Here is a 22,690-nt window from a genome sequence, read left to right on the forward strand (position 1 = left end):
CCTTTCTTGGGTATTTCATTATCTTTCCTGAAATGAAGAGGACAATAGTATCTAGCTAGTAAGATTTGGGGACCTGGTAGTTTGATAATATTACTAAAAGGATGATCTTCAACATATAAGCATTTTATACTATATGTAAATCAAACCACCATCATGTTATACACCTTTTTTTTTTTCATGTTATACACCTTTAACTTATACAGTGATGTATGTCCATTACTTTTCAACTAGAGGCCCAGTGCATGAAATTTGTGCATGGGGGGGGGGGGCGTTGCGGGGAGTGTTCCTTAGTCCAGCCTGAACACTCTCCAATCTGGGATCCCTCAAGGGATGTCCAGTGGGATCAGGCCTAAACGGGCAGTAGGACATCCCTCTCACAATCCAGGATGGCTGGCTCCCAACCACTCACCTGCCTGCCTGCCTGATTGCTCCTATCTGCTTCTGCCTGCCAGCCTGATCAATACCTGACTGCTCCCTGCCGACTCAATTGCCCCTAACTGCTCTCCCTTGCCGGCCTGTTCACCCCTAACTGTCCTCCCCTGCAGGTCTGGTCATGCCCAACTGCCCTCCCCTGCTTGCTCAGTCACCCCTAACTGCTCTCCCTTGCCAGTCTGGTCACCCCTAACTGCCCTCCCGTGCTGACCTGGTCACCCCCAACTTCCCTACCCTGCAGGCTTGGTTGCCCCTAACTGTCCTTCCCTGGAGGTGTGGTCGCCTCCAACTGCCCTACTCTGCTGGCCCGATCACCTCTAACTTCCCTCCCTTGCCAGCCCAATCACCCCCAACTGCCCTCCCCTGCAGGCCTGGTCCTCCCCAACTGCACTCCCCTGCAGACCTGAGTCCCCCACAACTGTCCTCCCCTCCAGGCCTGGTCTTCCCCCAACTACCCTCCCCTGCTGGCCATCTTGTGGTGGCCATCTAGTGTCCACATGGGGGCGGCCATCTTATGTGTTGGAGTGATGGTCAATTTGCATATTACCTGTTTATTCCATAGGATAAAACTGGAAACAAAACCATTTTATGTTGTTCTTCCTAGTCATGATCCATTTAAACATGTTGGTATTACTTATAACCAAAAAGATATTCTTATAACAAGTGAAAAACACTTAACATCACTCTTTTAGAATCATGATCATTAAATTTTTATTTTGCATTGTAAGATGAGAGAGAGGTTAAAGAGTGCAATTTTATTCTTTTATAAATTATGCAATAACATACTTTAAAAAGAATAAACAACCCGGTTGGCACAGAAACAGAATAATTAAAAGAGTCTTGAATAAAAATAAAATCAAAATAATCAATTAAATTATAGCTATCATGGCTAGCAGTGGATTACATGTAAAGTTTGGTAATATTAGAAATATTGGTACTTGGTGATCATAATAGAGGGTGGAAACGTTAGCAGCATGTAATATTGCTGCCCTAGGCTGTCTGGAGCAGTGCTCTGATAGATGTGTTTTCACTGGGATTTAGCCTTAGTTAATACGTCCAAATAAGCTTTGTCTGCTTCTGCAAGGCTTTTTTGATGGCGCTCATAGAGGACATTGTCTTCCTTTCTTCGGGACCTCGCAGAACCTTTACCCTTTGGAGCTGTAGAATCAAAAACGTTCAGTTCATGCAGCAACTTCTGTACCAACTCCTGCCCATCCTTGTTTTGCAGAAGCTGACGCACGTTACTCAAAAGCTGTGCGTCACCCACAGTTTTCCCCCTGTAGGGAACAGAAACAGAGCAGCCACTCCATTAACTCTCCTCTTCCCATCATAAAGTCATCCCTAAAATTCCAATCCCCCTGTCCTCGCCATGCAGAACAAGAAACGGTACTTACTTAATGGGGTTCCCATCTGATTTTGCAAAAAAGCAAATTGCAAACATGACGATCATTACTTTCACCATGTCTTTTGCAGACATCATCTTCACTAAAGAGGAAAAGCAAATGGCAGGTATTTAGAAAATATTTTTACTCTTCCAAACTATATAATTAAACTTAGCAGTTTACATTTCTAACTACACAACTGTCCACAGAGTGGTATAGCAACTTAATTGCATTGGTTTTCATGGAGGACTTTTGGAATTAGCCTCCTTTTTAAAAAATTTATTTTTATTGATTTCAGAAAGGAAGGGAGAGGAAGAGAGAGATAGAAAGATCAATGATGAGAGAGAATAATTGATTGGTTGCCTCCTGCATGCCTCCTATTGGGTGTTGAGCCCGAAACCCAGGCATGTGCCCTTAACTGGAATCAAACCCAGGACCCTTCAGTCCCCAGGCCCACATTCTACCCACTGAGACAAACCAGGCACGGCCAGGCTCTTTATTACTGATACATTAGTATGTATTATATATACACATAATTTGACTTAGAAATTAGACAGATTAGTTTTACATTCCAGGTATGTTAGTTTTACTTTTTAGGTATCTTTTTGAGAGTTCTTGTGCAAGTTTTAATACATGAATTTTAAGCCACATGAGGAATGAAAATGCTTACTTTTTAGATTTTCTTCCTACGTTTTATGTTGCTTATGAATAAGTGCTTATAATTTGCTTGGAAAATGACTAATTCTCTTACTTAGGTAAATTATTGACACTGTTTATTTACATAGGAAATTTTCTTTTTCTTAAGTCAATGTCATTTCAGGCACTGCAATAATAACCATAAATACCAAATTAATAGATTCTGATTTAGAGATATTTTTACTAAATTAATGCACACTTCTACCATTTAAAAATGTGTCCAAGTATTTAAAAATCATCTAATTAATTATAAGAATTTAAAGCTTTGGCTTCATATAAAATCCTTGTTGTTTTTTTTTTTCCTTCAGCTTCTTTTAAACCTATCTTGTCTGAGTATAATTTTTAGCACTTTCCTCTTTTATTCATGAAGCTTTTCATATCAAAATAAATAGTCTTACCTTAATCTGCACTTCAGTAATTGCAAAGCCTATTATTATAGAAGTGCTTTTTCTTAATGCTTAATGTTCTCTGTTTTAACATACACATAGAGTCACTACTATGCACTCATATTTTAAAAGAAAATGGCTTTATTTATTTATTTTTGAAGTGGTGGCATCATTTAGAAGTGGTATAAGAAACAGAGCAGTGTGAGGAGGCGATATCGACCCCCAGACCAAGCAAAGCCCACGCTCTGCTGCTTCCCCTGAGTTCTGGTCGGACGTCCAGCCACCATCGCCATCATGCCCAAGAGAAAGGCTGAAGAGGATGCTAAAGGAGATAAAGCCAAGGTGAAGGACAAACCACAGAGAAGATCTGCCAGGTTATCAGCTAAACCTGCTCCTCCAAAGCCAGAGCCCAAGCCTAACAAGGCCCCTGCAAAGAAGGGACAGAAGGTACCAAAAGGGAAAAGGGAAAGCTGATGCTGGCAAAGATGGGAATAACCCTGCAGAAAATGGAGATGCCAAAACAGACCAGGCACAGAAAGCTGAAGGTGCTGGACATGCCAAGTGAAGTGTGCGCATTTTTGATAACTGTGTGTTTCTGGTGACTGTACAGTTAGAAATATTATTTTTATCAAGTTTTATAGAAATGCAGAATTTTGTTTTACTTTTTTTTTTTTTAACTGTGTTGTTAGCACACAGAACACTTCATTGTTATTTGCGGGTGCGGGGGGGGGGGGGGGGCGGGTGTGGACATATAGTACTAATAAAATGTCTCCAAAGCTGGACTGACATGGGAGGCGGGGAGAAATACCTTTCCCTTCTAGTTTTGAGAAATTGCCTCTTGGTTCCTGGGAGGAGGGATCTCTTGATGTTGACACACATTAGCCATCTTGGCATAAACACCTAATCGTGTGGGAAACTAAAATTCATTTTTATGTCCTTTTCTCCCTCTCCACATTAAGCATAGACTTTGGCTCTCTCAAGGCCATAGATCTATTGGGACATGATCCCAAAAAACTGATTTCCAGTATGTTGGACAATCTGAACTTTCCAGTGTCACCACTGAGATGGCCTCCCTCAAAAGAGCAGCAGCTCCTTTATTGATTGTGGATCTACAGATTGATATTCTCTGCCATTTTCATTTCACTTCCTGAAAGCCAGGGTCGGCTTGTGAAAAGTTGTTAAACAACATGCTCAATGTGAAATGTCAACCCTCACTCTAAACTCTCCCTATTCAGAGCATCAGATGAAGACTTCACTGGGTTTTATGGTGCCTTTCTGATGTTGGTAGTTCATTGAAGAAAGGAGTTAGAAAGTTGTTGTATACTGTTAATGATTGTCTGCCCATATCCTGCCTGAAATACCATGATTGTTTATGAAAAGTATCTTTAATAAAGCTGAATATAGTTTGAAAATAAAAGTAGTATAAGAAATATGATCTACTACATTTATTTTTACTGTGCGATATAAAGCTTGCCTGTGCAATATAAAGCTATTGATGGAGCAACAAATACATACACTTCAATTTTGGCTCATGTTATTTTAAAAGGCACTGTAGCTAGAAGATGGGAGCATTGGTGTCTAATCTTAGCTCTATCACATTCACCTAGTGACTTCAGACATCTCTGCTTTGTTTCCTATTCCTAATAGAGACAAGCTTCTTATAAGAATGTCATCAAAAAGCTGAAAAATCAGGTGTACAATACCCTAACAATTCATGCACAGTTTTCAGAATAGAAAATTAGAAAAAACTTTATTAAATAGAATAGATATTCAGCAGTAAAACTGTTTCTCCAGCTCTAGTATACAACTTGAGTTCTCCGTGAGTCATAAAACAGTTTTATGAGGGTATTCTGCAGAAAAAATACACTATTAACTCAATTTAATAAATTTATATTGGTTATTTAAATCAGTATTATTTATTCCTCATTAGTCTGTTTTATTTCAAAATTTCAGTAAGATACCATTAAAGCATATGAGGCCAAATTATAATGTTTTGTGTGTAATTTCAGATATATTTAGAAAAAGCAAAGCCCCTCAAAAGACTTTCATCACAAAAATAAATGATTTCAGAGTATTTTAGTAGCATAAATTTATTTTGTGTTGTGGCATTTTATATTAAACATAACTCAAACCCTTCTTTCACATTGTAACTTGAACAAACAGCATACTATTTGTAGAAAATTATACACATCAAATAATACCTAGATTATAAAAAATATTTTATATGAAATTTAAAAGAGAAACTAAAGGTTACTCACCACACAATGTCTTAGGGCAATATCGTTCAGGTATATTAGCAGCTGGTGCTCTCTTAAAGTTGAGTAAACTTGAGAAAGCTGATGAATTGGATTGTAGATGCTTAAGTGTGACTTTTATATATACAGGTCTTCCTGTCACCAAGAGCAGCTTTTTTATTGTTACAGATAACATCACTCCCAATTCTTTGGATCACAACTATAGGACCAGAACAACAGATACCCCCATTGGGCGGTGCTCATTCCTCTTAAGATTTAGATCATTTGATATTAACAGGAACACAGCGTGGGGCTGGGAAAGAGAATGATGCAAAGATTTCTAACATATATTAAATTGCAATTCTTGCTGGGTTAATGAATTTGTATTATAAAAGACTGATTTCAATGATTTATGGTGAAGTCATCATTTTAAAGTAAAACATCACGTAGAAAATAAAAACTGAAACTAAATATATGTTTATAACCATAGTATTGATACAATTATTATGAGGATTATAATGAATCATATTATGTTATTCTTACTTTACAAGCCATTTTCAACTAATCCACATCAATTCTGGTCATCTTTTAAAAATATAGATATAGTGCTTTTCTTAAAGGTGTTAAAAATATTTTTTGAAAATTCTCTTAGTATATAATGAATTTTTAGGGCTTCAAATGTGAAATAATTCAAACCTCTATATAACTTACATTTTATTCATGCATTTATTTGCAATAATAAATCATTTGATAAGCACTAAATATATGTAGACTTTACATATATTATTCTGTTACAGAAAACCAGAGAAGAACCAAGCAATACTTAGAGAGATGGAGTTACATTTATTACTCGCAGGTCCAGAGGAAAATGTCTCTCAAATTCTGGGCCCAACATGGAGGAACTTTCCCTATTTATATGTTTTTATCTTCTTTGTATCCCAAATATGGGGTGTTTCCGGCCCCTTTTGCAAATTCTTAAAGAGCCTGTATGTACTGGGGCCTTAAGACCTCAACCAAAGGCTTGGCCTGGTGCCAGCACTGATAATTTTGTCAGGGGAAGGTTTAATTGCCTCTCTGAAGTGGGAATAGTCTTATTTTCCTTATTATTTAAGCACACAAGCATTTACAGAAGCCTAGTAGCAGGGTTACAATTTCAAACAGCAGTTTTTATACAAGATGGATGCTTCAATTCCACTGAGTTTTCATAGCAATCCTTTCAATAATTACAGTCATTAGCCCCATTTTCACATGAGGACACTGAGGTTTGGAAAGTAAAGAAAATGGAATTCAACAAAGGTTTTTATGACTCCAGAGTCATTTTTATTCTCACTACCTCAGTTTCCCCCTAGAAACACAGCCCTCTTTGAACTCCAGTGTTCTTGACTTTCATTTGCCTCGCCCTTTGCAGCTGCTTTTTCAGGTCTGGATTCTTGTGTTCCCCACCTGATGATTGAGGACCTGCTCTAAAACCTAATGGAGGCATAATGCTGCCACCTATCTGATTTCAAATATGGCCACACCCTGGTCTCCATCTATTGGATCAAGGCCCTTTGAATGCCCTTGGTGTACCTAGGATTCATTTAAGCAGCTTATCCCCCAACTAAAGTCTCAGAATTGGATCAGTTGTATTAGCTCTGGTCCTAGCCAGGCTTCATGTTATCCCTTTTTCTCCTAACCATTGCTGAGGTGTGACTCTACACCATATAAAGAGCCAATTCAAGCTTGAATAGTACCTGAATGGGAGAGATCAGTTTGTCCTGCTCTGGGAAGTCCTCTACAGTAGGCAAATATCACGTAATTTTAGAAGTGTTAGAGACAGACTGTAATGTGTCTGCTGATAGGAACCAGGTTGAAAAAAGTGTTGGAAAACATGATGTGTGAGAAGCAGTGGAGTGAAACTGGAAAAGGAAAGGAAAGGAAAGGAAAGGAAAGAAAAGAAAAGAAAAGGAAAGGAAAGGAAAGGAAAGGAAAGGAAAGGAAAGGAAAGGAAAGGAAAAAGGGAATCAAAGGAAAGGAAAGAAAGGAAAGGAAAGGAAAGGGAAAGGAAGGGAAAGGAAGGAAAGGAAGGAAAGGAAAGGAAAGGAAAGAAAAGAAAAGGAAAGGAAAAGAAAGGAAAGGAAAGGAAAAGGAAAGATTAAAAAAGGAAAGAAAAGAAAAAGAGAATAATGATAAATATAAAAAGGAGGCCAGGAGGAAGAGGGATGTGATTGAGGAAGGGGGAAGAAAGAATTTCTAAGATACTGACAATATTCTGTTTCATAATCTGATTAGTGAGTAATGGTGTTCATTTTATATTTTTTCTTGAAAATCTAAATTTATGTTTTATACATACTTTTGTATATCTATATACACTGAGTGGCCAGATTATTATGATCTCTGAATGCATAATAATATGGCCACTCAGTGTATATCCTATATAATAAAAGGCTAATATACAAATTGTCCCCTGGACCAGCAGTTCAACCAGCAGGCAGTTCGGCCAACCACCCATGTCCCCTCCCACTGGCCAGGCTGGCCAGACCCCACCCATGCACGAATTCATGCACCGGGCCTCTAATATATATCTTACCTAATAATAGACAAACATGTAAATTGACCGTACCTCCAGTACGCCACCAGCCAATCAGGAGTGATATGCAAATTAACCCAACAAAGATGGTGGTTAATTTGCATACACAGGCGCTGAGTGCTGGAACAGGACGCAGGTGTTCTGCCCCACTCCCCAGTCTCTCAGGGCCTCTGGGCAGTATGGGAAGGTGGGGCTGGAGCAAAAAGAGGCAGCTCCCCGAGCAGAAAGAGGCAGCTCTGGGACCTGAGCGGAAAGGGGTTAGGCCAGAGTGAAAAGGCGGTGCTGGCAGCCAGGGAAAGGAAAGCCCATTCTAGCACGAATCTTCGTGCATTGGGCTCCTAGTATATATATATATATACATATATATATATATATATATATATATATATATATATATATATATATACTGAGTGGCCAGATTATTATACATTCAGAGACCATAATAATCTGGCCACTGAGTGTATATATAAAAGGCTAATATGCAAAGAGTCCCCTTGGAAGTTCGACCAGAAGTCTAGGAGTTCGATCGCTCACTATGACATGCGCTGACCACCAGGGGGTGGCACAAAAAGAAAGGAAGGCCCGGCTAGCAGATTGGGAAGGAAGGCCCTGGCCAGCAGCTGAAAGGTTCCAATCAACTCTGTTTCCCAGCCAGGCCTAGGGATCCTATGCGTGCACAATTTCATGCACCGGGCCTCTAGTACAATAATAAAAGTAAAGGACTTCTAGTCAAGATGGTGGCATAGGTAAATGTGGTATGCCAATCCTCCCATAAATACATCAAAATTACAACTAAATTAAAATTACAGAACAACCATCATTCAGAACTACCTGAAATCTAGCTAAATGGAAATCCTATAACTAGGGAATTTAAGAGGAAGCCACATTGAGACTGGTAGGAGGAGCGGAGACACAACACATGTGTGGTGTATAAACATTGAGAGGGATATCTTGATTGCAAAGGCCCCCCTCCCCCTTTGAAGAGTGACGGGTCATAGACCCACATCAGGCCCCCCAATAGGGAATTCCAGTACCTGGGAGAGAAGTCCCCATAACTTCTGGCTGTAAAAACTAGTGGGGATTGTGACTGTGTGAGACCATCTGGGCACAAGCTACATTTTATTTTATTTTATAATATATTTTATTGATTTTTTTCAGAGAGGAAGGGAGAGGGAGAGAGTGTTAGAAACATTGATGAGAGAGAAACATCAATCAGCTGCCTCCAGGACACCCCCTACTGGGGATGTGCCCGCAACCAAGATACATGCCCTTGACCGGAATTGAACCTGGGACCCTTCACTCCGCAGGACGTCTCTCTATCCAATGAGCCAAACCAGTTAGGGCACAAGCCACATTTTAAATGCATATATGGCTATGGTATTGGATAGCACAGAATACAGAACATTTCCATCATCTCAGACAGTTGTATTGGACAGTATTGACCTAAGTAGATCAGGGCTGCGTATTTTACACTCCTGAAGTATCTTGTGCTTTTCTTTTATAGCACTTATCAAAGTTAATAATGAATTAATGTCTGTCTTCCATACTAAATTATTAGTCCCAAGAAGACAAAAACTGTGTCTATTTTGCTTACCAGTGTATGTCCAGTGTCTAATATAGTACACGGCAAATAACAGACCCTAAATAGATATGTGTCAAATGACAAATAAATGAAGTTATATACTAAAATATACAAAAACTCTATTCCATGAAATTTGGGGATCAGATAGGAATATGATCAGTAGTTCTGTGTATAGGCCAGTGGTTGGCAAACTGTGGCTCATGAGCCACATGCAGCTCTTTGGCCCCTTGAGTGTGGCTCTTTCACAAAATACCACGTGTGGGCATGCACGTACAGTGCGATTGAAACTTTGTGGCCCATGCACAGAAGTCGGTTTTCGGCTCTCAAAAGAAATTTCAATCATTGTACTGTTGATATTTAACTGTGTTGACTAATGAGTTTGCCAACCACTGGTACAGGCAAATGATTTTGCATTTAAGTTTCAGATCACTTTCTCACTTTCTGAATATTTCATTATCTTTCCTGAAATGAAGAGGACAATAGTATCTAGCTAGTAAGATTTGGGGACCTGCTACTTTGATAATATTACTAAAAGGATGATGTTCAACATATAATCATTTCACAATATATGTAAATCAAACCATCATATTGTATACCTTTAACTTATATAGTGATGTATATCCATTATTTTTTAACTAGAGGCCTGGTGCACAAAATTCGTGCATGGAATAGAGTGAGGTGGTGTTTGTACCTCAGTCCAGACTGCACCCTCTCCAATCTGGGACCCCTCAAGGGATGTCCGACTGCCAGTTTATCGGGCCTAAACGGGCAGTTGAACTTCCCTCTCACATTCCAGACTGCTGGCTCCCAACCTCTCACCTGCCTGCCTGCCTGATTGCCCCTAACTGCTTCTGCGTGCCAGCCTGATCGACACATAACTGCTCCCTGCCAGCCCGATTACCCCTAACTGCTCTCCCCTGCCAGCCTGGTCACCCCCAGCTTCCCTCCCCTGCCAGCCTGGTCACCCCTAACTGACCTCTCCTGCAGGACTAGTCGAGCCCACCTGCCCTCCCTTGCAGGCCTGGTCCCTCCCAACTGCCCTCCCCTGCTGGCCATTTTGTGGCGGCCATCTTGTGTCCACAGGGGGGTGGCCATATTTGACCACATGGGGGCCCCCAACTTGTGTGTTGGAGTGATGATCAATTTGCATATTACCTCTTTATTATATAGGATAAAACTGGAAATAAAACCATTTTATGTTGTTCTTCCTAGTCATGATCCATTTAAACATGTTGGTACTACTTATAACCAAAAAGATACTCTTATAACAAGTGAAAAACACTTAACATCACTCTTTTAGAATCATGATCATTAAATTTTTATTTTGCATTGTAAGATGAGAGAGAGGTTAAAGAGTGCAATTTTATTCTTTTATAAATTATGCAATAACATACTTTAAAAAGAATAAACAGCCTGGTTAGCACAGAAACAGAATAATTAAAAGAGTCTTGAATAAAAATAAAAACAATATAATCAATTCAATTATAGCTATCATGGCTAGCAATGGGTTACATGTAAAGTTTGGTAATATTAGAAATATTGGTACTTGGTGATCATAATAGAGGGTGGAAACGTTAGCAGCATGTAATATTGCTGCCCTAGGCTGTCTGGAGCAGTGCTCTGATAGATGTGTTTTCACTGGGATTTAGCCTTAGTTAATACGTCCAAATAAGCTTTGTCTGCTTCTGCAAGGCTTTTTTGATGGCGCTCATAGAGGACATTGTCTTCCTTCCTTCGGGACTTCTCGGAAACTTCATCCTTTGGAGCTGTAGAACCTACAAGGTCCAGTTCACGCAGCAACTTCCTTAGCTACTCCTGCCTTTCCTTCTTGAGCAGATGTTCACACAGGTTATGCAAAAGCTGTACTTCACCCACAGTTTTCCCCCTGTAGGGAACAGAAACAGAGAAGTCACTCCATTAGCTCTCCTCTTCCCATCATAAAGCCAGCCCTAAAATTCCAATCCCCCTGTCCTCGCCATGCAGAATAAGAAACGGTACTTACTTAATGGGTTTCCCATCTGACTTTGCAAAAAAACAAATTGCAAACATGACAATCATTACTTTAACCATGTCTTTTTTTTTTTGCTATCCAAGATTTTTATTTATTTGTTTTCTCCATTTTTTATTAAGGTATTATATGTGTACATATCTTACCATTGCCCCCCCCCCACCAACCCCACTCCCATACATTCCCTCACCCCCCAGTGTTTTGAATTCATTGGTTATGCTTATATTCATGCATACAAGTCCTTCGGTTGATCTCTTATCTCCAACACCTCTCCCTAACCTTCCCACTGTAATTTGACAGTCTGTTTGATGCTTTACTGTCTCTGTATCTATCTTTTTGTTCATCAGTTTATAATGTTCTTTATTATCCATAAATAAGTGAGATCATGTGGTATTTTTCTTTCATTGACTGGCTTATTTCACTTAGCATAATGTTCTCCAATTCCATCCAGGTTGCTGAAAATGGTAAGAATTCCTTCTTTTTTATGTCAGCGTAGTATTCCATTGTGTAGATGTACCACAGTTTTCTGATCCAGTCATCTGCTGACGGGCAACTAGGCTGTTTCCAAATCTTAGCTATTGTAAATTATGCTGCTATGAACATAGGGGTGCATATATCCTTTCTGATTGGTGTTTCTAGTTTCTTAGGATATTTTCCTAGGAGTGGGATTACTGGGTCAAATGGGAGTTCGGTTTTCAGTTTTTTGAGGAAACTCCATACTGTTCTCCACAGTGGCTGCACCAGTCTGCATTCCCACCAGCAGTGCACGAGTGTTCCTTTTTCTCTGCATTCTCGCCAACACTTGTCGTTTGTTGATTTGTTGATGATAGCCATTCTGACAGGTGTGAGATGTTACCACATTGTCGTTTTGATTTGCATCTCTTGGATAATTAGTGACTTTGAGCATGTTTTCATGTGTCTCTTGGCCTTCCTTCTGTCTTCTTTCGAAAAGATTCTATTTAGGTTCGTTGCCCATTTTTTTATTGGATCATTTATCTTCCTTTTGTTAAGTTGTATAACCTGCCTGTAGATGTTGGAGATTAAACCTTTATCAGTGATAACATTTGAAAATATGTTCTCCCATACAGTGGGCTTTCTTGTTGTTTTGTTGGTGGTTTATTTTGCTGTAAAAAAGCTTTGTATTTTGATGTAGTCCCATTTGTTTATTTTCTCTTTAGCTTCCATTGCCCTAGGGGCAGTATCAGTGAAGAAGTTCTTTTGGCATATGTCTGAGATTTTGGTGCCTGTGGATTCCTCTAATATTTTTATGGTTTCCCATCTTATGTTTAAGTCCTGTATCCACTTTGAGTTTATTTTTGTGTATGGTGTAAGTTGGTGATCTAATTTCATTTTTTTGCATGTATCTGTCCAATTTTCCCAACACCATTTATTAAAGAGACTGTCTTGACTCCATTGTATGTTCATGCCTCCATTGTCAAATATTAATTGAGCATAGTGGTTTGGGTCGATATCTGGACTCTCTACTCTATTCCATTGATCTACATGTCTGTTCTTGTGCCAGTACCAGGGTGTTTTGAGAACAGTGGCTTTATAATACAGCTTGAAATCTGGTATTGAGATCCCTCCTACTTTATTCTTCTTTCTCAGGATTGCTGTGGCTATTCGGGGTCTTTTTTTATTCCAGATGAATTTTTGGAGAGTTCTTTCTAGGTCTGTGAAATATGCTGTTGGTATTTTAATGGGGAGTGCATTGAATCTATAGATTGCTTTGGGTAGTATGGACATTTTAATGATGTTGATTCTACCAATCCATGAACATGGTATGTTCTTCCATGTGTTTACGTCTTCCTCTATCTCTTTTTTTCAGTGTCCTGTAGTTTTATGCATATAGGTCTTTTACCTCCTTAGTTAAGTTTATTCCTAGGTATCTTAATTTTTTTGGTGCAATGGTTAATGGGATTGCTTTTTTAGTTTCTCTTTCTGTAAGTTCACTATTGGTGTATAGAAATGCCATAGATTTTTGGCATTAATTTTGTATCCTACTACATTGCCGAATTCATTTATTAAGTCTATTAGTTTTTTGATGGAGTCTTTCAGATTTTTTATGTACAATACCATGTCATCTGCAAATAAGGACAGCTTTACTTCTTCTTTTCCAATTTGGATGCCTTTTATTTCTTCTTCTTGTCTAATTGCAATGGCTAATACTTCCAGTACTATGTCAAACAGAAATGGTGAGAGTGGGCATCCCTGTCTTGTTCCTGTTCTTAGGGGAAATGGTTTTAGTTTTTGCCCATTGAGTATGATGTTTGCTGTGTGTTTATCATATGTAGCTTTTATTATGTTGAGGCATGATCCTTCTATTCCCACCTTGTTGAGAGTTTTTATCAAGAAAGGGTGTTGGATTTTGTCAAATGCTTTTTCTGCATCAATTGATATGACTACGTGATTTTTATCTCTCAATTTGTTTATGTGATGTATCACGTTTATTGATTTGCGGATATTGTACCATCCTTGCATTCCTGGGATAAATCCTACATGGTCATGGTGTATGATCTTTCTGATGTGCTGCTGGAGCCGATTTGCTAGAATTTTTTTTTGAGGATTTTTGCATCTATGTTCATGAGGGATATTGGCCTGTAATTCTCTTTCATTGTGTTGTCTTTATCTGGTTTTGGTATTAGGGTGATGCTGGCTTCATAAAAGGTGCTTGGAAGTGTTCCTTCCTCTTGAATTTTTTGGAATAGTCTGAGGAGGATAGGTTTTAGTTCTTCCTTGAATGTTTGGTAAATCTCCCCTGTGAAGCCGTCTGGCCCAGGCTTTTGTTTGCCAGAAGCTTTTTGATGACTGCTTCAATTTCTTCCGTAGTTACTGGCCTATTGAGCTGTTTAGATTCTTCCTGATTGAATTTTGGAAGGTTATATTTTTCTAGGATTATGTCCATTTCCTCCAGGTTGTCCACTTTGTTGGAATAGAGTTGTTCGTAGTATTTTGTAACAATCCTTTGTATTTTGGCAGGGTCTTTTGTTATTTCACCTCTTTCATTTCTGATTTTGTTTATTTGGGTCCTTTCTCTTTGCTTCTTGGTGAGCCTGGCTAGAGGTTCATCCTTTCAAAGAACCAGCTCTTGGTTTTGTTGATCTTTTGTATTGTTTCTTTGGTCTCTATGTCGTTTATCTCCACTCTGATCTTTATTATTTCCTTCCTTCTGCTTACATTGGGCTTTTCTTGTTGCTCTTTTTCTATAGATTTTGGATTGTTGTGTTTTCACTGTCATTTGTTTCCATGATGTTTTTTATTTCTTCCTAGATCTCTCTGGTAAACCAGTCATTGTTTAATAGCATGCTGTTTAGTCTCCATGAGTTTGATTTCTTTGGATTGTTTTTATTGTAAGTTGATTTCCAGTTTTATGTCACTGTGATCTGAGAAGATGCTTGATATGATTTCTATCTTCTTAAATTTGAAGAGACTTTGACTATGTCCCAACATATGGTCTATCTTTGAAAATGACCCATGTGCATTTGAGAAGAATGTATATTCTGTGGCTTTGGGGTGTAATGTTCTGAAGATGTCAATTAATTCCATCTGGTCTAATGAGTCATTTAGGATTGATGTTTCCTTGCTGATTTTTTGTTTAGAAGATTCGTCCAATAGTGATAGTGGGGTATTAAAGTCTCCTACTATGATTGTATTGCTGTTAATCTCTCTCTTGATATCCTCCAGGAGTTTTTTTTATGTATTTGGGTGCTCCTGTATTGGGTACGTATATGTTTACCAGAGTTTCTTCTTATTGGATTGCTCCCTTTAGTGTTATGAACTGGCCTTCCTTATCTCTTGTTATGTCCTTCACTTTGAGATCTAATTTGTCAGATATAAGTATTGTTACCCCAGCTTTTTTTTCATTTCCATTCGCCTGGAAAACCTTTTTCCATCCCTTCACACTCAGTCTGTGTGCATCTTTTTTTCTGAGGTGGGTTTCTTGTAGACAGCAGATATATGGGTCTTGTTTTCTTATCCAATCTGTTACCCTATGTCTTTTGATTGGAGCATTTAATCCATTTACATTTAAAGATATTATTAATAGGTACTTATTTTTCGCCATTTTTATTCTTTACCTCTGTGTTCCTTCTTCACTTCCTATTTCTTTTTTTTTACAGCAGACCCTTTAACATTTCTTGCATTGCTGGTTTGGTGGTGATAAATTCCCTTAGTCCTTTTTTGTCTGTGAAGCTCCTGATTTCACCTTCAATTTTGATTGATAGCCTTGCTGGGTACAGTATTCTTCAATTCAGACCCTTCCTTTGCATGACTTTGTATATTTCATTCCATTCCCTTCTGACCTGATGAGTTTCTGTTGAGAAATCAGTTGCTAGTCTGATGGGGGTTCCTTTGTATGTAACTTTCTGTCTCTCTCTGGCCGCTTTTAAGATTCTTACTTTGTCGTTGGTGTTTGCCAATTTAATTATAATGTGCCTTGGCATTGGTCTTTTTGGGTTCATTTTGCTTGGGACTCTGTGAGCTTCTTGGATTTGTGTGGGTTTTTTCTTCCCTATATCCGGGAAGTTTTCTGTCATTATTTCTTCAAACAGGTTTTCTATTCCTTGCTCAGTTTCCTCTCCTTCTGGAACCCCTATTATTCGGATGTTGTTTTGTTTCATGTTGTCCCGAAGTTCCCTTAGGTTCTCCTCCTGCTTTATAATTTTTTTTTTTCTAGAAGCTGTTCTACTTGGATATTATTTTCTATCTTGTCTTCTAGCTCACTTATTCGGTCCTCTGCTTCTTCTAGTCTACTCTTGATGCTTTCTATTGAGTTCTTTACAGCAGCAATGTCATTTTTCATTTCTTCTTGGTTCTTTATTTCCTCTTGGTTCTTACTCATATTGTCGAATTTGTCTTCCATTCTTTTTAGCCACCTTATGACCATTTCTCTGAATTCTTTCTCTGATAGGTTGCTTGCCTCTATTTCATTTACTTCCTTTTCTAGTGATGCCTGCTTTTCTTTCATATGTGGGCTGTTTCTTTGTCTCCCCATGGTCTCTCTTCCCCGGATATCTGGTTATGTAGTTCACTCTCTCCTGCGTTGATTTAAAGGCACAAAACACAACATAACCAGGTACAACACACAAGGCACTGAACAGAAATGTATTCATGATATTAATAACCTGCAATAAAGATGACCACCAGAGAAAGGCAAGTTAGGGGATACGAGAGAAAGAAGAAAAGTAAAAAGAAAGAAAAAAAAAGGAGTGTCAAAATGTAACTGGTAATTGGCAAAAGGAAAAAAAATTAAGAGAGACAAGAATGAGACTAAGAGAGAAAAGGGGAACAAAGTATATATATGGGGAGAAAACGCCAATAGAACAGCCACTAATCCCAGCAAATGCCAGCAACAAGTACCTGGATATTAATCCAAACTACAACACCAACTAATATCAAGTGAGGCAAGGGAAAACGGAAGTAAAAAAAACAAACAAAAACAAAGCAAACAAAAAAAGAATAAGCAAAACAATCTCACAAAAAAGCATAAAAATTCGATATAATCAACATTCAAGCAAACAACAACAAAAGGACAGAGAGAAAAACAATTTTTTGGATAGTTAAGACAGCGAAGAGAGAGGTGTGTATGGACTTGGAGCAGGGGATTGGAAATTAGACATATAAGTAGGGTGAAATTTTAGCAAGGGGTAAACAGAAAGAATAGGGAAAATCTAAAGCAGGAAAGGATTAAGATAAACAGGACACCAAAAGGGGAAAGGTTAGGAAGAGAGTGATGGCAAAAAGGTAGAGTTGAGTTAGGGTAAAATGATGCTAAAGGAAAGATGAAAATAGAATGTAGAACACTAATCCCAAAGTAAAATAAAGAGAAAATAAAATGACACTTTAAAAAAAATAGAAAAGGTAAAATAGTAGTAGTAATAATACTGATTGAAAATAAAAATGTAATAATTAAAAAGGTAAAATCAAGTGAGGGAAAAAGACAAAAATTAGTTTCTTAAGTAAAAGATGCAAAAAATGAAAATAAAAAAAAAAAAAAATAAAATGTGCAGTAATGAAGGTCATTCACTTCCTCTATTGTTCTGTTTGGCACGCCTGTTTCCCAGTCTGGACAGTATTGTAGTTCCCTGCATTCCACTGCTCCTCAGTGTTGTAAGCCAGTCCTGATTTTTAAGCAGGCTGTGTCTTAATTTCTCATATTCCTTTATTTTTTATTACACAAGAGTTGATTTGTGATTCAACCCCTGGGTGGCAGTGTTTCTGGATTGACTTCCGGGTCTCTATGGCCTCACTAGCCTTCTTTCCCTGTGGTACTCAATACCGGTTTGTGGAGGTGGGCTGCCTCAGAGCTGGCTCTCCGATGGTCACTCCCCGATCCGATCCCCAGGTTCCAGAAAAACAACTTCCCCCTGCAGTCTCCCAAGGTGTCCCCACCTGGGTGATCAAGGATTTGAAGAGGAAAAAGCCCAAGTGTGTGGACAATGGGTCTGCGCGCAAGTCTAAGCAGCCTGCACACTTTTTAAATTCTTAGGCTGTCCCTCCATGACAGATCAAAATGGGTTGCTTTTTAGAGTTCCCTTCTGTTAGCAGCTCTGAGGATCCCCTTCCACATTCACGGATCACGCCAGCCTCAACAGCCACGGATTTTTCTAGGCACAGACTTCCCCGGTCCTCCAGCTCCCACAAAGCGCGTGTTTCTCTTTCCCTCTGGGACCAGAGACCTCTCCTTATCCCAGGTGAAATCTGACCTTTCTGTGGTAGAGTGAAGAGCTCCTTTGGATTCATGTGTTTGCGCCAATTGGGGACCGGTGTTCTGGGGCTCCCAGCTGTTCGGTGGTTGCTGCAGTTGTGGATTTTCAGGCCTCCAATAAGATCCACTTTCCCTTTTAAGATGGCGCGGTTTCCGCGTTCAAGCCTGTAGCTCCGAGAGGAGACCCAGCCGCAATGGGGGCTGCCAGGTCAGGGGAACCCCGTCCAGCAGTCCCCCACTTTCTCCTGGAGTTCAGCTGTCCCTTAACTTGCTAACAAACACTCCCCATGAGACCCTCAGCTGTTCTTTTTTTCTGCTCTGGGACAAGGTTCGGAACACATCTGTCTATTCTGTCGCCATTTTCTCCACCGCTCCAAGATTTTTATTTATTTATTTTTATTATTTTTAAAAAAATATATATTTTATTGGTTTTTCACAGAGAGGAAAGGAGAGGGATAGAGAGCTAGAAACATCGATGAGAGAGAAACATCGATCAGCTGCCTCCTGCACGCCCCCTACCGGGGATATGCCCACAACCAATGTACATGCTCTTGATGGGAATCAAACCCGGGACCTGCCAGTCCACAGACTGATGCTCTATCCACTGAGCCAAACCGGTTTCGGCACCCTCCAAGATTTTTAAAGAAGGAGAAAGCACAATGGCCTGGCCCTAAGCTTTTCATGAGTTGGCAGTCTAACCATGTCTTTTGCAGACATCATCTTCACTAAAGAGGAAAAGCAAAATGCAGGTATTTAAAAAATATTTTTACTATTCCAAACTATAAAATTAAACTTAGCAGTTTACATTTCTAACTACACAACTGTACACAGAGTGGTACAGCAACTAATTGCATTGGTTTTCATGGAGAACTTTTGGAATCAGCCTCTTTTCTTAAAATATATTTTTATTGATTTCAGAAAGGAAGGGAGAGGAAGAGAGAGATAGAAACATCAATAATGAGAGAGAATCATTGATTGGTTGCCTCCTGCACGTCTTCTACTGGGTGTTGAGCCCACAACCCAGGCATGTCCCCTTAACCGGAATCAAACTCAGAACACTTCAGTCCCAAGTCCCACACTCTACCTACTAAGCCAAATCTGTTAGGGCCAGCCACTTTATTTTATTGATACATCAGTATGTATTATGCAGGGAATATACACATAATTTGACTTGGAAATTAGACAGATTAGTTTTACATAGCAGGTAAATTAGTTTTACTTCCTAGGTATCTTTTTGAGAGTTCTTGTGCAAGATTTATAATATGAATTTTAAGGCACATGAGGAATGAAAATGTTTACTTTTTAGATATTCTTCCTACATTTTATGTTGCCTATGACTAAGTGCTTATAATTTGCTTGAAAAAATGCTAATTATCTTACTTAGGTAAATTATTAACACTGTTTATTTTCTTAGCAAATTTCTTTTCGTAAGTCAATGTCATTTCAGGCACTGCAATAATAACCATAAATACCAAATTAATAGATTCTGATTTAGAGATATATTTACTAAATTAATGCACACTTCTACCATTTAAAAATGTGTCCAAGTATTTAAAAATCATCTAATTAGTTATAAGACTTTAGAGCTTTGGCTTCATAGAAAATGCTTGTTTCTTTTTTCTTCAGCTTCTTTGAAAACTATCTTGTCTGAGTATAATTTTTAGCACTTTCCTCTTTTGTTCATGAAGCTTTTCATCTCAAAATAAAGTCTTATCTTAATCTGCACTTCAGTAATTGCAAAGCCTATTATTATAGAAGTGCTTTTTCTTAATGCTTAATGTTCTCTGTTTTAACATACACATAGAGTCACCATGCACTCATATTTTAAAGGATAATGGCTTTATTTCCTTATTTTTGAAGTGGTGGCATCATTTAGAAGTGGTATAAGTAAAAGAGCAGTGTGAGGAGGCGATATCGACCCCCAGACCAAGCAAAGCCCACGCTCTGCTGCATCCCCTTAGTTCTGGTCAGACTTCCCGCCACCATCGCCATCATGCCCAAGAGAAAGGCTGAAGGGGATGCTAAAGGAGATAAAGTTAAGGTGAAGGACAAACCACAGAGAAGATCTGCAGGTTAGGAGATAAACCTGCTCCTCCAAAGCCAGAGCCCAAGCCTAAGAAGGCCCCTGCAAAGAAGGGACAGAAGGTACCAAAAGGGAAAAGGGAAAGCTGATGCTGGCAAAGATGGGAATAACCCTGCAGAAAATGGAGATGCCAAAACAGACCAGGCACAGAAAGCTGAAGGTGCTGGACATGCCAAGTGAAGTGTGTACATTTTTGATAACTGTGTGTTTCTGGTGACTGTACAGTTAGAAATATTATTTTTATCAAGTTTTATAGAAATGCAGAATTCTGTTTTACTTTTTTTTAAGCTTAGTTGTTAGCACGCAGAACACTTCATTGTTATTTGGGGTGGAGCGGGGAAGGACATACAGTACTAACAGAATGTCTCCAAAGCTGGACTGACATGGGAGTGGGGGAGAAATACCTTTCCCTTCTAGTTTTGAGAAACTTCCTCTTGATTCCTGGGAGGAGAGATCTCTTGATGTTGACACACATTAGCCAACTTGGCACAAACACCTAATCGTGTGGGAAACTAAAATTCATTTTTATGCCAAAACTGGTTTGGCTCAGTGGATAGAGCGTCGGCCTGCGGACTGAAAGGTCCCAGGTTCGATTCCGGTCAGGGCATGTACCTTGGTTGCAGGCACATTCCCCAGTAGGGGGTGTGCAAGAGGCAGCTGATCGATGATTCTCTCTCATCGATGTTTCTAACTCTATCCCTCTCTCTTCCTCTCTGTAAAAAATCAATAAAATATTTAAAATATATATAAAATTCATTTTTATGTCCTTTTCTCCCTCTCCACATTAAGCATAGACTTGGCTCTCTTAAGCCCAGAGACCTATTGGGACATGATCCAAAAAAATTGATTTCCAGTATGTTGGGCAATCTGAACTTTCCAGTGTCACCACTGAGATGGCCTCCCTCAAAAGAGCAGCAGCTCCTTTATTGATTGTGGATCTACAGATTGATATTCTCTGCCATTTTCATTTCATTTCCTGAAAGTCATAGTCGGCTTGTGAAAAGTTGTTAAACAACATGCTCAATGTGAAATGTCAACCCTCACTCTAAACTTTGGCTTTATCTCCTTTAACATCCCCTTCGGCCTTTCTCTTGGGCATGATGGCGATGATGGCGGGACATCCAACCAGAATGCAGGGGATGCAGCAGCACGTGGGCTTTGCTTGGTCCTGGGTCCATCTCGCCTCCTCACATTGCTCTATTTCTCATACCACTTCTAAACTCTCCCTATTCAGAGCATCAGGTGAAGACTTCACTGGGTTTTATGGTGCCTTTCTGATGTTGGTAGTTCATTGAAGAAAGGAGTTAGAAAGTTGTTGTATACTGTTAATGATTGTCTGCCCATATCCTGTCTGAAATACCATGATTGTTTATGAAAAGTATCTTTAATAAAGCTGGATACAGTTTAAAATAAAAAGAAATAGTATAAGCAATATGATCTACTGCATTTATTTTCATTGTGTGATATAAACCTTCCCTTTGCAATATAAAGCTATTGATGGAGCAACAAATACATATACTTCAATTTTGGTTCATGTTATTTTAAAAGGCACTGTAGCTAGAAGATGGGAGCATTGGTGTCTAATCTTAGCTCTATCACATTCACCTAGTGACTTCAGACATCTCTGCTTTGTTTCCTATTCCTAATAGAGACATGCTTCTTATAAGAATGTCATGTGCCAAAACCGGTTTGGCTCAGTGGATAGAGCGTTGGCCTGCGGACTGAAAGGTCCCAGGTTCGATTCCGGTCAAGGGCATGTATCTTGGTTGCGGGCACATCCCCAGTAGGGGGTGTGCAGGAGGCAGCTGATCAATGTTTCTCTCTCATCAATGTTTCTAGCTTTCTATCCCTCTCCCTTCCTCTCTGTAAAAAATCAATAAAATATATATTAAAAAAAAAGAATGTCATGAAAAAGCTGAAAAATCAGGTGTACAATACCCTTATAATTCATGCACAGTTATCAGATTAGAAAATTAGAAAAAAGCTTTATTGAAGGGAGTAAATATTCAGCAGTAAAACTTTTTACAGCTTTAGTATACAACTTCAGTTCTCCGTGAGTCATAAAACAGTTTGAAAAGGATATTCTGTAGTAAAAATGGACTATTAACTCAATTTGATATATTTTTATTGGTTATTTAAATCAGAATGTTTTATTCCTCATTAGTCTGTTTTATTTCAAAATTTCAGTAAGATACCATTAAAGCATATGAGGCCAAATTATAATGTTTTGTGTGTATTATCAGATAAATTTAGAAAAAGCAAGGTCTCTCAAAAGACTTTCATTCCAAAAATAAATTATTTCAGCATATTTTAGTGGCATAAATTTATTTTGTGTTGTGGCATTTTATATTAAACATAATTCAAACCCCCCTTTCACATGGTAACTTGAACAAACAGCATACTATTTGTAGAAAATTATGCATATCAAATAACACCTAGATTATAAAAAAATATCTTATACAAGATTTAAAAGATAAAGTAAAGGTTACTCACCACACTATGTCTTAAGACAATATCTTTCAGGTATATTAGCAGCTGGTGCTCTCTTAAAGTTGAGTAAACTTGAGAAAGCTGATGAATTGGATTATAGATGATTAAATGTGACTTTTATA

General features: G+C 38.7%; 1 protein-coding gene and 2 pseudogenes across 1 annotated transcript; 2 read left to right on the forward strand and 1 right to left on the reverse strand.

Annotated features, from left to right (window-relative positions):
* Window positions 1–1,459: 1,459 nt before the first annotated feature.
* Window positions 1,460–1,912, reverse strand: LOC103294607 (parathyroid hormone). The gene is made up of 2 exons (XM_008151009.3): window positions 1,827–1,912; window positions 1,460–1,709 (listed from the first exon to the last, which is right to left on the reverse strand). Exons 1-2 carry the CDS (start codon window positions 1,910–1,912, stop codon window positions 1,460–1,462), a joined length of 336 nt encoding a protein of 111 aa, XP_008149231.1.
* Window positions 1,913–3,182: 1,270 nt separating this feature from the next.
* LOC129151234 (non-histone chromosomal protein HMG-17-like) lies at window positions 3,183–3,465 on the forward strand (annotated as a pseudogene).
* Window positions 3,466–19,988: 16,523 nt separating this feature from the next.
* Window positions 19,989–20,262, forward strand: LOC129151193 (non-histone chromosomal protein HMG-17-like; annotated as a pseudogene).
* The last annotated feature ends 2,428 nt before the right edge of the window (window positions 20,263–22,690 follow it).

The sequence above is a fragment of the Eptesicus fuscus genome, chromosome 13, assembly GCF_027574615.1.
Source record: "Eptesicus fuscus isolate TK198812 chromosome 13, DD_ASM_mEF_20220401, whole genome shotgun sequence".
NCBI classification, from domain to species: domain Eukaryota; kingdom Metazoa; phylum Chordata; class Mammalia; order Chiroptera; family Vespertilionidae; genus Eptesicus; species Eptesicus fuscus.

What these genes read in the sequence shown, in the direction of transcription:
- LOC103294607 (XM_008151009.3), bottom strand. Translation starts at nt 1,912, where the DNA reads ATGATGTCTGCAAAAGACATGGTGAAAGTAATGATCGTCATGTTTGCA. An exon ending in TCAGATGGGAACCCCATTAA is followed by an intron (nt 1,710 to 1,826) that starts GTAAGTACCGTT and finishes TGTTCCCTACAG; the next exon opens with GGGGAAAACTGTGGGTGACG.